The sequence below is a fragment of the Thunnus thynnus genome, chromosome 4 (genome assembly GCF_963924715.1).
Source record: "Thunnus thynnus chromosome 4, fThuThy2.1, whole genome shotgun sequence".
NCBI classification, from domain to species: Eukaryota; Metazoa; Chordata; class Actinopteri; order Scombriformes; family Scombridae; genus Thunnus; species Thunnus thynnus.
Genome location: NC_089520.1, coordinates 37,482,341 through 37,499,183, shown reverse-complemented (window position 1 = coordinate 37,499,183; position 16,843 = coordinate 37,482,341). Strand labels below are relative to the sequence as shown.

The following is a 16,843-nucleotide window of genomic DNA, read 5'->3' as shown; positions in this document are numbered from 1 at the left end:
CTCTCCAAAAAACAGAGGCAAATTGAGGCCCACGGTCTGACACCACATCAACAGGGAGGCCATGAAGATGGAATATGTGGAGCAGGACCAACTGAGCAGTTCTCTTGGCTGAAGGGAGCTTGGGCAGAGGCACGAAGTGGGCCATTTTACTGAAGCGGTCCACAATGGTCAGGATGACCGTATGGCCTTCAGAAGAGGGAAGGCCCATCACAAAGTCCATGGAGATGTGGGACCATGGGCGGTGGGGAACAGGAAGAGGCTGCAGAAGTCCTGCTGGGGCCCGGCGGGAGGTCTTGTGTTGATTACAGACTGGGCAGGCTTTGACGAAGTCCTGGGTGTCCTCTTTCAAGCTGGGCCACCAGAAGTGCTGGAGGAGGGCGTGCTGTGTCCGTCGAGCACCAGGGTGGCAGGAGAGCTTGGAGGAGTGGGCCCACTGCAGCACCTCTGACCTCAAGGCTGGAGGGACGAACAAGCAGTTTGGCGGGCAGGAGCTGGGACCAGGCTGTCCCTCAGCCGCTGCTCTCACCCTCTCATCGATGTCCCAGGTCACCGCGGCGATAAGACAGGACCCAGGGAGGATGGGCTCTGGCCTCTTTCCAGATTCCTCCACTCTCTGGAATTGCCAGGACAGGGCATCGGGCTTGGCATTACGAGACCCAGGGCGGTAGGAGAGGGTAAAGTTGAACCGGGCAAAGAACAGGCACCAACGGGCTTGGCGGGAATTCAGTCTTTTCGGATGTACTCCAAGTTCTTGTGGTCAGTCCAGACCAGAAAAGGCTCTTTGGTACCCTCCAACCAATGCCGCCACTCTTCAAGAGCCATCTTCACCGCCAGCAGCTCCCTGTTGCCAATATCATAATTCCTCTCGGCAGGCGACAAACACAGAGAGAAGAAGGCACATGGGTGGAGCTTCTGGTCAGTGGCAGAGCACTGGGACAGGACAGCCCCTACCCCCACATCAGAGGCATCCACCTCCACAACGAACTGGCGATTAGGGTCAGGCATCTGAAGGATGGGTGCTGAGGTGAACCGTGTCTTGAGAGTTTGGAAGCCTTTGTCAGTGGAAGGTGACCACTGAAAAGGCACCTTGGAGGAGGTCAGGGCGGTGCGAGGAGCTGCCACGGAGCTGTAATTGCGGATGAAGCGGCGGTAGAAATTGGCAAAACCCAGGAAGCACTGAAGCTGTTTGCGGGACTCAGGAACAGGCCAGGAGGTGACGGCAGAGACTTTAGCCGGGTCCATCTGTACACTGTCTTTTGCAACTATGTACCCCAGGAAGGACACTGAGGAGGCATGGAACTCACACTTCTCAGCTTTAACAAACAGGGAGTTCTCAAGGAGGCGCTGGAGGACGGCTTGGACATGGTGAATGTGTTCATCTCTGGACTGGGAGAAGATGAGAATGTCATCCAGGTAGACAAAGACGAACTGGTTGAGCATGTCTCGAAGAACGTCATTTACCAGGGCCTGGAAGACGGTGGGGGCGTTGGTGAGGCCGAATGGCATGACGAGGTACTCGTAGTGCCCTGTCGGGGTGTTGAAGGCCGTCTTCCACTCGTCTCCCTCTCTGATGCGGACAAGGTGATAGGCGTTGTGCAGGTCGAACTTGGTGAAAATGGTGGCCCCCTGGAGCAGCTCGAAGGCGGAGGAGATGAGTGGCAGTGGGTACCTGTTCTTGATAGTAATGTCATTTAGCCCTCAGTAGTCAATGCAGGGTCTCAGGGTCTTGTCCTTCATCTCCATGAAGAAAAAACCCGCCCCGGCAGGAGAGGACGAAGGACGGATGAGACCCGCAGCCAGAGAGTCATTGATATAAGTCTCCATGGCCTTTCTCTCAGGCTCAGACAGGGAGTACAGGCGCCCCTTGGGGGGTGAAGTCCCAGGCAAGAGGTCAATAGCGCAGTCGTAGGGGCCGTGCAGAGGCAGAGATGTGGCTTTGGCTTTACTGAAGACCAGGCAGAAGTCGTGGTACTCCGGCGGCACCCTGGAGAGATCGGGCGAGGAGCTGAGGCTGGGGGAGTGAAGTGGCAAGGAGGCTTGCTGCAGGCACCTGAGATGACAGGAGGGGCTCCACCCTTGAATGGCCCCCGTGACCCAGTCGATGTGAGGGTTCTGAAGACGGAGCCAAGGATACCCCAGGATGAGAGGCAGACGGAGTGAGCTCAGGATGTGAAACTGGATTGTTTCGTGGTGGTTGCCAGAGAGCAGCAGATGGACAGGGGAGGTTTGATGTGTGACGTTGCCCAAGATGTGTCCATCTAGGGCTCTAGCGGGAACCGGTTGTGGCAAGGGAACCCGCCCGAGCCCCAACTGAAGGGCCAGCGGCTGCCTGCAATAATGCAGGCATCAGCCCCAGGGTCAATGAAGGTAGCCATGGTGTGGGGATCGTCCGGAAGGAGGAGCCGGGCCTGGAGCAGAGCTCTTTGGGGACGGGGAGACACTAGGGAAGTTGGGCTCACCAGGATCTCCCCCATTACTGATGAGCCCTGGCTTTTGCTGGACATCTTGAGATGAAGTGCCCTGCTGCTCCACAGTAAAGGCAGAGGTTGGCCTTACGGCGATGCTCCTTCTCCTCTGGGGTGAGGGAGGTGCGTCCCAGCTGCATAGGCTCAGGATGTCTGCAGAGCTGAAGAGGAGGCAGAGTTGGCTGCGACGGCACCCCCATGGGAGCGGGACGGCAGAGGGCGATGACCTCCCCCTTGACGCTTCTCTCGTCGCCGGGCCTGGATGCGGAGGTCGATGCGGGTGGCCAACTCAACCACCCCTTCCAATGTGGTGGGCAGGTCATGGGAAACCAGTTCATCCTTGATGTAGTCGGCCAACCCGTTGAGAAATGCGTCGCAGAGGGCCGAGTTGTTCCACTTGCTTCGGCTGGCTCTGGTGCGAAAGTCTGTGGAATAGTCTGCCACTGTTCTCTCGCCCTGTTTCAGTCCAATCAGACCTCCGATTGCCTCAGGACCACAGGTATCCAAGCCAAACACCTTGCGAAGCTCTGTGGCAAACAGGTCAAAGGAAGCACAGGCTGGTGACCGTCTCTCCCACTCGGCTGTCCCCCATAACCGAGCTCTGCTCGTCAGATGGTTGATGACGAATGCAACCTTCGCTCCCTCAGTGGCGAAGGTGCGGGGCTGCAGAGCAAACAGGAGAGAAGAGTTGGTGAGGAAAGGGCCACAGGTCTCTCGGTCACCCTCGTAGCGCTCCGGGATTCCCACCTGGGGCTCAGGGGCATCCATGGGTGGCAAAGGGGCTGGAGCAAGTGCAGGAGCGGTAGCAGGCGGAGCAGGAGGAGAAGCAGCCCCAGAGGCTTGAGGGGCTTGGGTTAGCTGGGCTGTTAACTGCTGCAGCTGTCCAGCTAACATTGTTAGCGCCTGCTCGTGGGCTGCTGCTGCCTGTTTGGTTTCAGTCACAGCTGCTGTCATCATGGCCTCATGCTGTTGAAGGACGCCTTCAATCCTTTCAAGGTGACTCAGCGGTGAGGGTTCGTGTGCTGGATCCATAATTGGTCAGATTGTACTGTAACGGGTATAGAATGGACCCAATAGCAGCACAAATGACACTGGTATAAATTTTACAGTCTTTATTTCACACAATGTCAAGGCAATAGTAGCACGGTCGGAGAAACACAGTTCTGATGAGTATGGCTCCACCGGGAATTGAACCCCGATCTTCCACTCCCAAAGCAGACAAAGACCAGGGAACAGGCAGGGAGAACTCAGAGTCAGGGACAGAAGGCTGGTGGGTTTACCGGGGCAGAGACAAGGAGCGATGGTCGAAGACAAGCTGATCAGGAACCAGGAAGGCAATCCAGTGATGAAGGCAAGATAACTTAGCATAGTAGCATAGACAATCTGACAAAGAGGGAGTGGGCCGAGGCAGCTTATATACTGGCTTGATTGCAGATGATGAGCAGGTGGTAGCGCCAGGTGAAAGTGGTTGAACTAATGAGGGGTGTGGCAGAGCAGAGAGTGAGACTGAATGATTGGATAATTCCCACAGCAACAGGTGAGGGGGAGAGCAGACTCTGACAGCTTTCATTTGTTCTGCTTTTACCACTGCATAAATGGTAAATGGACTGCATTTACATGCTTTTCTACAGACCACTCAAAGCTCTTTACAATAACGGCATCATCTGTGCATTAGAGAGGGATATGTTCTGTGGCAGGTTGAAAGTGCAGTGTGAGAACTTGATGCTGTATGTCTGCTGCTGCTTCCACACCTGTTTATGTCCGGTGCATTTGCTCCTTATGTGCATATTAATACACATGTGTATGTGCCTTAAGAGTGTAGTTTTTAGGGCCTGAGCCCCAAAGGGGCGAAGACCCTATTGTATTCCATGTGTTTGTTTCTTTCTTATTAGGGCCTGAGCCCAAAGGGCGAAGACCCTATTGTATTTCGTGTGTTTGTTTCTTTCTTATTATTCTTTATTAATACGCCACTTCAACCCTAAATTTGACCCCCTAAACATGCTCAAAAACTCACCAAATTTGGCACGCACATCAGATCTGGTGAAAAATTTGATAAAATGTAAAAATTAATCCCCAAAGTGCCAAAATGTGCTCAAGAGCGCCACCTATGTATCTAAAATGGCCACTATGGCCCATAGGAATGTCGTAGAGAGATCGAACCAAAACTCAATTATTCGTCTCATCAAGACCTACAAATCATGCACTGACACCCCTGACCTAAATCCAACAGGAAGTCCGCAGTTCACCCATGAAAGTATGACTTTGTGCCAATTTTGGACCTTGAATAAACGCTATCTCCTCCTAGGGCGTTAATGGTATCGGCTTCAAACTTTAATACATGACTTATCACACTGTACTGTACAAAAGTCATTAAAAACTTTGTAATAATTCGAACGGTTTAGATTTTGTAAGCCTCAAAAGTTGGAGTGCCACATTGCACCTTACAATGTAAACCAATGGGGAGGCAATCTCTGGGCATGGACTTTGTGCCAAACTGGGGTGTCTGACGTCTAACCTATAAATCCAACCACTTTCAAACCTGTATCAATGGATTTGCGACAGAAATTCCTACAAAAAAATGTGATCTTTAATGTAAGATTTGGCCAAAGTCATGGGATTTATGAGGATATTTCACAAAAAGAGTACTCTGAAATCCTTCTCTCCAGCTGAGAGGGAGAGAGAGAGAATGGGAGGGGGGAATGGGCAAAGTCAGACCTGTCAGCCCAGGTCTGAAATCACCTACATGCCTGTGACAGAAGCCCTTGGACTGCGCCACACGCCAGTTACTTAGTGTTTAAACACATCTGACAGCAGTGTTCAATCCTTACTTTTTCTTCAAGGAGTACATGTGCTCCTAAATAAAAAAATTAGGAGCACACATATAACTTTAGGAGCACACTGAAAAATGTTCAAGTAACAGTTTCTTAAAGAAAACAATTCATTACATACATATTTACATTTTATCACATACATATTTAAACTCTTTGTGTGTGTGTGTGTGTGTGTGTGTGTGTGTATGTAAATCACAATTTATGTTGTTTTTAGGGGTGCTCGATTATGGCAAAAATCATAATCATGATTATTTTTGTTCAATATTGAGATCATGATTATTTAACATGATCACTTTTTTGCCAGTCATTTTTGCCAGTTGCCGATGTTCATATATGCACATATTTTTTCCCACTTGGCTGAGGAGCCTATTACACATGTAATCATATATTGTACTAATGATCAAGAAAGACTGTAGCCTATATGAGGGAAGAACTCAGGAAGACTGGAGTTCCGGAGCTCAGCATTAAACTTTAATGGACCTGCCATGAGGGTGGAAGAGCAGTTTTTTTAGTTTATTAGACAGACAGGATTAATGTGCAGGATTTAATCATTGGTTAGTAGTCCGAAGCGGAGGGTGGCAGTAATGCACCTAATATGCTGGTTGCTGTTGGGCCTCAAACCACAAGGTCACACAGAGAAGGCCTACATGTAACCTGTGAGGCCTGACCACGAGGTGCTTTTTCTTTTGTTTCCCCCGAGACAAAGGAATAGCGTCAAAATGCTGCATACAGACAATGGGACTCCATTGCAAACTCCATTTCCAAGGATGCTTTGCGATTTTCACACCTCAGCAGGGAACAGTCAACATACAGTCCCTCATTGGCGGAGACGCTCCTGCACAGCGGAGTGTCCTGATTACGCAGGCATGACATCACCGCCCCTTTGAAACATGAGCACGCCCTGAAACACACGTCTTTCTCGCCGGACGAGACGAGACTTCGCCCGTGTTCACCCAAACACATTCCTGGATCCGAGAGAGACCGCTGCTGCAACCAGTGTCCTCAAATTCCCTCGAAAAGGAAGAAACAAAGTAACATCAGGAAAACGTGGAACTTCTCTGCCCCGCTCGTCTTCACCGAGTCGACTCTGCTGTTCTCTCCGCCATGCCACTGAGAGCCAGCTGCCGTGATTTTCGCCGACCGTGCGAGAACGGCCACTGTCTGCATCTGAGCCAAGGACAAAGTTGGACATTAAGACGGACTACACACACACCCTGCTCACTTTCTGAAGTGACCAAGTAAGAGGTATAAGTCTGGGCAGAGGCAGTGTTAGTTGTGTGTTCTTTTCAGCATCAGTTGCTGTTGTTTAGCATTTAGCTTTTTAGCTTTATTGCTATTGTTCTTGTGTGAGTTGACGGACCACTGAGTCCATTTTTCTCTGCTTACACTTAGGAGTATTTTAAGTTTGCTGCCTGTTAGTTTTGTTCACCACACTAGACTATTTTGGGTTTGTCCCGCTTGGGACTACTGCTGTGTTTGTGCCACCATGAGTGAGAAAGTAAATTGCTTTGTCGATCAGAAACCAGACAACGTGCGTCACAGACTGCCGTCCGTACGTGCGCTCTCTGTGGACAGAAGAACCGCTTCTCTCCCTTTCACAATCGCTTTCCCTCCTCCCTCTCTTGCGACTAACACACACACGCGTGCATGCACAGATACACGCACCAACATCTTTTTGCACATCTGATGGTCAGATAATGTCACACAAAGCTTTGCTTTGTCTTTCCTTATCCACCATCAGACACGTGTTTTTCATGGAATTGGGTGAGAGCCATCTTGCTTTTGTCTAGCCAAGACACCGCCGTACTTCTGCCATTCGGGTCTCACGTGACGTGACTTCCTCGACAATGTCATCACGTCAGGCCCAGTCGCCATCTTGTCTCGCACACACACACACATACACACATGCATTCCCCTGCATGTGTCCAACCCTGTACATAGCTGTTGTGTCTTGTTTGGTAGAATTAGATTTTAGAATAGCTGTTTATTGAATGAAGCATTTGTTAACTTAATTTTGCTAAGTTTAATAAACACTGTTATATCTTTAAAGAGAAGTTCTTTTGTCATTATTGTGTATAACATATTGTGAAAAGTGGCTGATTGAAGGGGTCAGAGCTCGAATTCAACCCTTCTTTGTTCACCCTTGAATGTTTATCTCTCAGATATTAACATTCTAGGTGAACTCCCATTTATGAGACTACCTTGTTTGGTTATTGGTCCCGGTTTCCGGGTGGTGCCCCGTATTTGTTAGTTCATATTAATAATTCTATTAATTGTTATAATTAGTTAATTATCTTTGATAATTGATAATTATTGCAAATAATCAACTGTGTTCCTCACAGATCCAACAGTTGGTGCCCGAATTATTGATTAAGGTTAACAATATCTTGATTTCATAATACATAATTATCTGTGATAATTATGAATTATTGCTAATAACCAAACGCACCACTGCCTGTCCCAACATTGCCAACTGCTGTTATAAACCAAAAAGAGAAGAGTAAAATATTTTTCCAAACAGAGTGGTACATCCTGTCAGCCGTGGGATTTCCTATCTGTGCAGCTGAACACAGCAGCTCCTCTATGCACTGTTTCTCCATGATGGTCCCGGTGTTTCTTCCGCAGGTTTCACTTCACTCAGCTGGCCGACAGACCCGCTGGTTTTTCCCACTTTAACCTGAATAACTAACTGGGGCTCGGTGGTCCGGTTGAATCCAAACAGAGAGCCGGGGCTAGCTATTAAAACGGTGATGATTGGGCCCTTGCACCCTTGTGCTATTGGGGCGCGGCGTAGTTGAAGGGTTTTTATTGCAGGCATGCAGATGTGTTCAGGACCGGGCTCTTAGGGAACACTGCATGAAAGAGTTAAATATCATTTCCCGGTCCACTATGCGGTGCTACAGAACACATACATCATGTTACTGTATATCAACTGACCACACCTTGAAAATTTCACATGAATCAGATGATGTTTGTCATATAAGGTTGACTTCCTGTTGTCAGTAGGTGGCGCTATGACTATGACTCAATATTGACATGTAGATTTGCTGAGGCCGGGACTCTTATTAAGCATGAGAAATTTGGTGCAGGTTGGACGATTTACATTCAAGTTACAACTTCCTGCTTCAGTGCAAAACATTGAAGTTCACCGCATCACCACGGCAACAACGTTCAATAAAAACTAAAGATTTTAATAACATTGTGAAGGTCTTTTAACGACACTGTCCAAATTTGAAGTCGGTCAACTTAAATCTCTAGGAGAAGTTTGTTAAAATACAGCACCTGTAAATTCCAAAAACAGCGCTAAAATTGCAACATAAATTTAAAATGGCTGACTTCCTGTTGGACTTAGGGTATGGCTCCAGGAGGCTTTTTTGTTCATCGTGGCACAATACATATACCCTCCAAATTTTGTCCATCTACATCAAATTTAAATGTGGGGGCTTTGACTTTGAAATATTCTAGGGGGCGCCCTTGAGTCATTTTGCCACACCCAAGTCCAAAAACATACGAGACAACTAAATACACCCCTTCTGATGCATGTGCCAAGTTTCCTGAGTTTTTGAGCACCCCTAGCCCCTCAAACCCAGTTTCCTGTTTCATGGCGAATAATGCGTCGCCATGGCAACAGCTTTTGATGAAAACTCAAAAGCCTCAATAGTTAACATCATCAACGTCTTACAACTTAGCTGACCAAATCTTAGGTTGATCTGTTTAACCTGCTAGGAGTAGTTAGTAAAACTATGGGGCCTATAACTTCCTGTTGCCAGTAGGTGGCGCTATTACTATGATTCAATACGGGCCTGTACATGTCTTCAGACCGGGACTCTTATCAAACATGTGAAATTTGGGAAAGATTTGAGCATGTGGAGCAGAGTTACAACAGTTTGTTTTGCAATGGTGAAACACCGAAATTTGCTGTGTTGCTATGGCAACAGTGTTCAATGAAAACTCACTATCTACACAATATGGCATCATCATCTTCTTAAGGCTTTTCTGACCAAATTTGAGGTGGATCTCTTTGTCCTGCTAGGCACAGGTCATAAAAGTACAGCACCTGTAACTTCCTGTTGCCAGTAGGTGGCGCTATGACGATGAGTCAGTATTGACACATGGATGCATCCAGGGCGGAACCTTTATCAAGCATGTGAAATCTGAGGCAGATTGGGCGATGTACGTTGAAGTTATAACAACTTGATAACTTTTCATCACAAAGGTCTTTAGATAACACTGAAAAAATTTGAAGTTGGTGGGGTTAAATCTCTAGGAGGAGTTCATTAAAATACAACGCCTGGAAATGGCAAAATCTGCACAAAAATTGAAATTAATTTCAAAATGGCTGACATCCTGTTGAATTTAGGGTATGGCTCCAAGAGGCTTTTTTGTGCGTCTGGACATGTTACATGTGCCCACCGAATTCCATTTATGTACATGAAACTGAAAAGAGGGGCTTCAAATTTGAAATTTTGTAAGGTGCACCATCGGGCCATTTTGCCATGCCCATGCCCAAGACCCATAAAATACTAAATGTTTCACCACTTCTGACAAATTTGCAAAATTTCATAAGTTTTCAAACACATTTAGCTCCTCAAAAATGCTTTTCTTCACAAAGCAAAATAATAATTCCTTGAATCGTTAAAATACAAGGCATGGAAATCACAAAAACTAAACTCAAAATGGCTGACTTCCTGTTGGGTTTAAGCTATGGGTCCAAGAGACTTTTTTGTGTGCCCTGGCATGATACATGTGTGTACCAATTTTCATACATGTAGGTTTAACCTGCGGCAGGGGCTGCTTCATTGAAATACTGTAGGCGGTGCTGTTGAGCCAGTTTGCTGGAATATTGTCATGTAGAATTGTTCAGGCAGGGACTCTCATCAAACATGTGAAGTTTGGTGCAGATCGGAGCATTTACACTAAAGTTATAGCAATTTCCTCTGTCATGGCAAAACATGAACAGCATGCCACGGCCACGCGCTTTAATGATAGCTAAACCAGTCCAGATGACACACACTTATTTTGAAGTCGTTATGATGAATTCTGTAGGAAGTGTTTGTTAAAATACAAGGCATGCAAAATCACCAAAATTGAGCAACAAATTCAAAATGGCCGACTTCCTGTTGGGCTTAAGCTATGGGTCTAAGAGACTTTTTTGTGCGCCCTGGCATTATACGTGTGTACCGATTTTCGTACATGTAGGTTTAACATGGTGCGGGGGCTGCTTGGTTGAAATATTGTAGGGGGCGCTGACCAGTCATTCTTCAACGCCCATACCCACCACCTATACAATATTACAGACTTTAAGACATGTCATGTGTGTGCAAAGGTTTGTGAGTTTTCAAGCATGTTTAGCCCCATAAAAACGCTTTGTATTTTGTGGCGAGCAAGGTGTTGCCATGGCTCTTGATGAAAACTCAAAAGCTTGAGTTATCATCATCAAGGTCTTACACCTTGACTGACTAAATTTTATGTGTTTCTAACTAACCTGCTAGGAGTAGTTAACAAAAAAGTGGCACTTAAGACTTCCTGTTGCAAGTAGGTGGCGTTATGAATGAGATTTAATATGAGCCTGAACTTCCCTTCAGACTTGGACCCTTATCAAGCATGAGAAATTTGGAAAAGATCTGATCATGCACAGTCAAGTTATAACACTTTGTTTGTTCATGGCGAAACATCGAAATTCGCCGTGCCACCACAGCAAAGGTGTCCAGCGAAAACTCACCATTTTCATAATATGGAATTATCAAAGACATAAGAATTTTCTGACCAAATTTCAGATGGATCTGTTCATCTTGCTTGGTACAGCTCATAAAAGTACAGAACATGTAAGTTCCTGTTGCCAATAGGTGGCGCTATGAGTATGTCTCAATATTGACACATAGATGTATTCAGGATGGGACCCTCATGAAGCATGAGAAATTTGGGGCAGATTGGACAATGTATATTACAGTTATAACAACTTCCTGTTTTACAGCGAGACATCGAAATTTGCCGCATCACATTTGCAAGGGCGTTCAGTGAAAACTGACCTGAACTGAACTGATTTTGATAACTTTTGATCACAAACTAGTCTATATGACACACACAAATTTTGAAGTCAATCTGATGAAGTCAGTTTGCGCATGTCGGTGAAACATGCCGCAGGGGATGCAGTTTAGGGGGTGCTGTTGAGCCATTTTGCCATGCTCATGTTTAAAAAAAAATGCTTTTCTTCACAGAGAAGAATAATAATAATTCTTTGAATTACAATCAGGCCTTCACACTGTCGGTGCACGGGCCCTAATAATAACAACAACAACAACAACAACAATAATAATAATAATAATGACAATAATAATAGGCTCTTGTTTATAGGCTTTTGTTGTGATGTAGTCAGGTATAATGTAAGCTAAACACAAAATAATAGGCCCATGGGATTAATAACATGGATTTCTTTATTATAATCTGCTATACTAAACATAGCACAAAAAGTAAGGAAATTTGTGTTCGGTAGATTATTTCTTTGTTGTAACAATGCTTCTTGGTAATAAATCTTAACGTGATAAATGTGAACATGTCACAGTACGTACAACTGAAGTCTGCGAGAGCTCAGGTTGGAGGTCAAATAGGGTGGACATTTGGATTTAGCCCTCCCATCAGAGGGTAAGTGCCTTGGCATGACACTGGTTCAGATGCAGCCGAAGCTGCGCAAACCAGCGTTGGAGGTTTCTCATGTGCAGCAGCCCCAGGCGCACCATCCGGTGAGCTGCTGACATCATCCAGAGGAATCACATGATGCTCCCTGCCACCACCTGCTCCAGCTGCCAGAAATACTCACTAAATGTGTATTAATCCACCTGTGAGTCCCCAACAAGTGATCCAAACTAAACAACCAAATAATGTTTTATGATGTGACAACACTATGGTTTAGGCACAAAAACCACTTTATGTTGTTTTTGGGCCACTGACATTACGACCTATTGTGTGATTCTCTCGGAGGAGGACAGTGTCAACAAATGCATTATTTCCTCTTCTTTGAGTAACATTTCCTAAAAACCACAGTGTTTGTATATTTTAGGAAATGACTGAGCCTTTTCTAAAAGTTAAACTATATATTTTAGAGTCATTTTTTTTAGATTTACTGTTTTAGTAGGAAAAATATGCTTGGAGCTGAGTGCCACATACAGGTTGTTGTTCAACCAGGGCAGAATCTGCTTTGTTCCTCCTGATTCAGAGGTTTAACAATCAGCCACAGTCTCCTCTTTAGCACTGTGGCTGTAAGCTTTCACAGGCAGACTGATCAGTCTGATTCCTTAATAGTTGGAATACACCCTTCATCCTCGCTGACTTTCAATCCAATGACACTGTTCCCAAAACATGTGCAACAATCCAAAAACTTCAATTTTGGTCTCATCCATTCACAGAATATTGTGATAAGCCACCTTCTGGCTTATCCACGTGGTCTTGAGCGAACCGTAGATGGCAGCATGTTCTCCTGATGGTGGACACATTAACATCGACTGTAGTCACTGCAAGAGAGACCTTTAGTTACCTAGACATTATCCTGGGGTCCGTTGTGACCTCCCGGACTATTGCATGCATACTCTTGGTGTGATCTTTGTTGTCCGACCACTCCTGGGGAGGGTAACAATGGTGTTGTATGTCCTCCATTTGTACACGATCTGCCTGACAGTTGACTGATGGAGTCCAAACTCTTTAGAAATGGATTTGTAACCCTTTCCAGCCTGGTGAGTATCAGCAACTCTTCTTCTAAGATACTCAGAAATATCCTTTGTTTGAGCCATGATACACTTCCACAAACCGGTGAGTTTGATAGTGAAGACCCAGACTTCTCTTCTTTAAATAAGGTAGAGCCTCCCAGACTCACATGTGATTGTCATCCCATTGATTGAAACAACTGGCTGTAATTTCCCCTTCAAATGAATTGATAATCCTAGGGGTTCATATACTTTTGCCACGCACAAACATGTAACATTGGATCATTTTCCTCAATAAATAAATGGACAAGTGTAAGGTTTTTGTCTCATTTGTTTAACTGATGTCTCTTCATCTAGTTTTAGGACTTTAGGATCACGTTTTAGGTCATATTTATGCAGAAATAAAGCAAATTCTAAAGGGTTCAAAAACTTTCAAGCAGCACTGTATGTGTCTAAATACCCATACACTTACAAGCACAAACCACAGTGCTGTGCCTTGGAGGAGTCAGAAACAGCTCTGTAAAACACAACAAATATAACAAAAATCTGGTGCTTTTCTCCTCCTCTTGTGCCCATTTTTTGGCCCTCAGTCCTCACTGGCATGGCAATCCTAGTGGTAAATTGCAGTGTCACACATTCCTCTCTCCATCGCTCCCTCTCTCTCAGCCTTCTTTTCCAAAACACAGCTGGGCCAGGCAGAGAAAGAGGGGAGGCTGGGAACAAAACAGACATGTTCAGAATAAAGAGAGAATCCCCCAGTAGAAAATAAAATCAGAAAGAAGAGAAAAGAAAAGCATGGCCACTTAAAGGCCATGTTTGTAATGACAGGTTTGTAAAATGATCTTTAACCTGGACTATTTTGTTACATGGTTACAGAGAGAGGCAAAAGACAGTCAGAACTGTGAACTAAATCAGCAACAAAGAAAAAGAAGTAGTTGCAGCAGTGGATCCTGAAGGGACTGTTTTGTTAGCTGTTCTACTCTTATCAAAGCATGTTTTCTGTGTACCTCTTTTGGGAGAATCCTGCTTTATTGCTGGAATCCTGCACAAGGTTATTTGAGGGAGCCATCGGCTCTAAGGCACAGGACAAACAAGTAACAACAGGTCACTGAGACATGAGCAGTTAAAAGACTCCTATGTAACATTGTCAGACTCATGATGGACAGTTTAAAAGACAGGATTAGACTGAAACAGCAGAACCCCCTTTTGTATTCCATGCATTCCGCTTCTTTAATTTTTGAATCCTGGTGTCTACATTACCCACAATGCAATTCAACTCAATTCACTTGACTGTACTAATTTGAGTGTAAAATGCTAGTTGTGGCTAATATCTGGGCCTTCTAGCCTCAAGCAGATGAGGAGCAGACTACAGAGGTCTGGTAACCTCTCTTCTTTCTAACATCCCTAGATTTCTTTAACTTTCAAACTTGTAGTCTTCAGCCCCAACTGACGCTGAATCAAGTTATCATTTGAGGCAGTTTATCAGATTTTACACAGCTCCCTCTGAAGCCACAAAAGGCTACACTACTTTTATATATATTACTACTATACTACTTTTTACACACATGCAGCAGAACTCCCCAACACATGGAACCAGATGCATAAACAATGTGTACACACAAAAAACATGTAAACACCATTTGCTGCACATAAACTGGTATAAACACAGAATATGCATTGAGAATGGGCACACTTCATGCATAATTCAGACCAGGCACGTTTCTCTAAGGCAATCTAAGGGTGAAGTGATAAGGTGGAGCTGAAATATAAGGTGAGAGATGGAATCTTTTAGTAAAACATTGTTGGTCTTGCTATACTGATTGTGTTGGGGTTTTTTGGGTTGTTTTTTTTTTTGCATTTATACAGAAATTGTAAAATGCCAATCAGGCACATTTGTAAACGTTATATTGATTAATTACTTTTGTGTGATTCATTTTTATCATTCTTTTAATTTACATAGGAGTCCACATTTTATTTACTGCTATTAACAGCAGCTCTTCTTATTTTATCCATGGTTGGAACACCCCTTCTAAAGGGCATTATCCATGTAGATTTCTCAAAGCCCCAACAAGTTCCAGACATCACTGAGGGAAATTAACTAATTGAGACACAGAGTGTGCCACAGCCAACTTGTGACTGACAGCCGAAGTACCATGAGGGAACAGAACTTCCAACATTAGTAATAAAAGAATGAAGCTAATAGAAAAGACATGCCCACCATACTGGCAGGCAATGTTGCAGTACAATTGGTGCTGAGTTGTGTGCGCTGGATATGTGGGATAATGGTTAGCCTGGCCTTATAGAACCAATGAACTTTTGTAGTTTGAGATAGCATCAAATCAGTAGCATACTATCTAGTATTGTATACAACATTGTAACCCTTTGAAATGGTATCAAATCATGGTTTAGGCTGTTGAAATGCCAGTAGTCAGCAAATGTTTGACACCATCAGATTAAACAAGAAATAAAACTTTGATTAAACATTGTAAAACATTTTACAGCACCACAAAGAATAAAGGTAACCTACTGAGAGCAACCAAAATGGGTGTCAATTTTTTTCAACAATGTTGAGTGGCAAACTTGGCAGTGTAGCTGCTATGCTGTCACCTGGATATAATGTCAGCAATATGGCAAAAGCAATTGATATGACATCATGTCAAAACTATGCAAACTATGTGTTGCTACTGTATTTTTTTAATGATGCATGACTTACTGCTGTATGTTTTTGCTGTTTCACACTGACATGTAAAACAGTAACTCTCATGCTGGCAGCACATCAGGCTCTATTTTCATGGTGGCGCAACGACCAGTGCAAACAGCAGTATGTTACCTTCCTGACCTTGACACTTGCTTTGCCTGTCTATGATTTGGTGCCCAGCTAAGAGCGCACAGTACACAAGTGGGAAGAGAGGTGTTGGGAAAACAAGTGAGAGGTGCATTCAAATGAAAAAATGCAAAGCTAGTTGTTGTATTTTGGTGGCAACTGTGTCCTTGACTTTGCACTGAGACTAGACATCTCAGAACCACATCTGTTTCTGACGCAATGTCAATCTGCTGATACTTTATCTGCCTTATGAACAAGAGCAAACAAAATACTTGCAGCTAATGTGCTGCAATAACAGATTAATGTTTACAATATAAAACTATTTGAATTAAACACTTCAACCAGTAGATGCATTTAAATCGGTATAAAACATCATTCTTAATGTGGTTAAAGCAGGAATGTCAGTAAATCGGTTTGCATTGATCTATAAATGAATGTGGGTGATTCTTACAGTATCTGGTTTCCACAGCTATTTATATTGTATGAAAAGCTTCTTCTTCAGTTCATTAACAGCAGGACAGAATATGTTAATACATCTGCAGCCTCCGATTTGAGAAGTGTCACGCCAGACGTATGCACAGTCATTCACTGTGTTTACCTTCATTAAATCGCCTGAAAATGACACCAGGCTACTATGGAATAACAACACACAACTCTACACACATCAGACTGGTCGGTTATAACTCTGCATTGCGGTGCAAAGTAGCAAGTGCGCATGGAAACGCCCATGCAGTCCAAGCCCAAGACCTGCCATGCAGTGCTTGTTGTTACGCTTGCCCAGTTAAAATAGGGCCCATAATTTAAGTACAAGACAGCTCTCTATTACAAATCAGTTGTAAATCATAGAAGCAGATATCTGGGCTGGAGAACAAACCTTTGTAGTAGAACAGACATCTGTCAGTGAGGACGAACCACCTCTTGTTCCACTGCTTCACTCCACTGCTGGCCTGCAGGGACACACAATCATGAATCATCATCAGCATCATCACCTTTATCCTTGTCATCATTATTGTTATCAACAAATCT

General features: G+C 44.7%; 1 protein-coding gene across 7 annotated transcripts in view; it reads right to left on the bottom strand.

Moving 5' to 3' along the window:
* plekha6 (pleckstrin homology domain containing, family A member 6) overlaps positions 1-16,843 on the bottom strand; it is a 136,570-nt gene that overhangs the window by 64,138 nt on the left and 55,589 nt on the right. For all 7 annotated transcript variants that reach the window (XM_067588527.1, XM_067588530.1, XM_067588529.1 and 4 more), the window contains one exon: positions 16,692-16,764. In XM_067588527.1, coding sequence (XP_067444628.1) covers positions 16,692-16,764 — 73 coding nt within the window. The remainder of the gene's footprint in view (positions 1-16,691; positions 16,765-16,843) is intronic.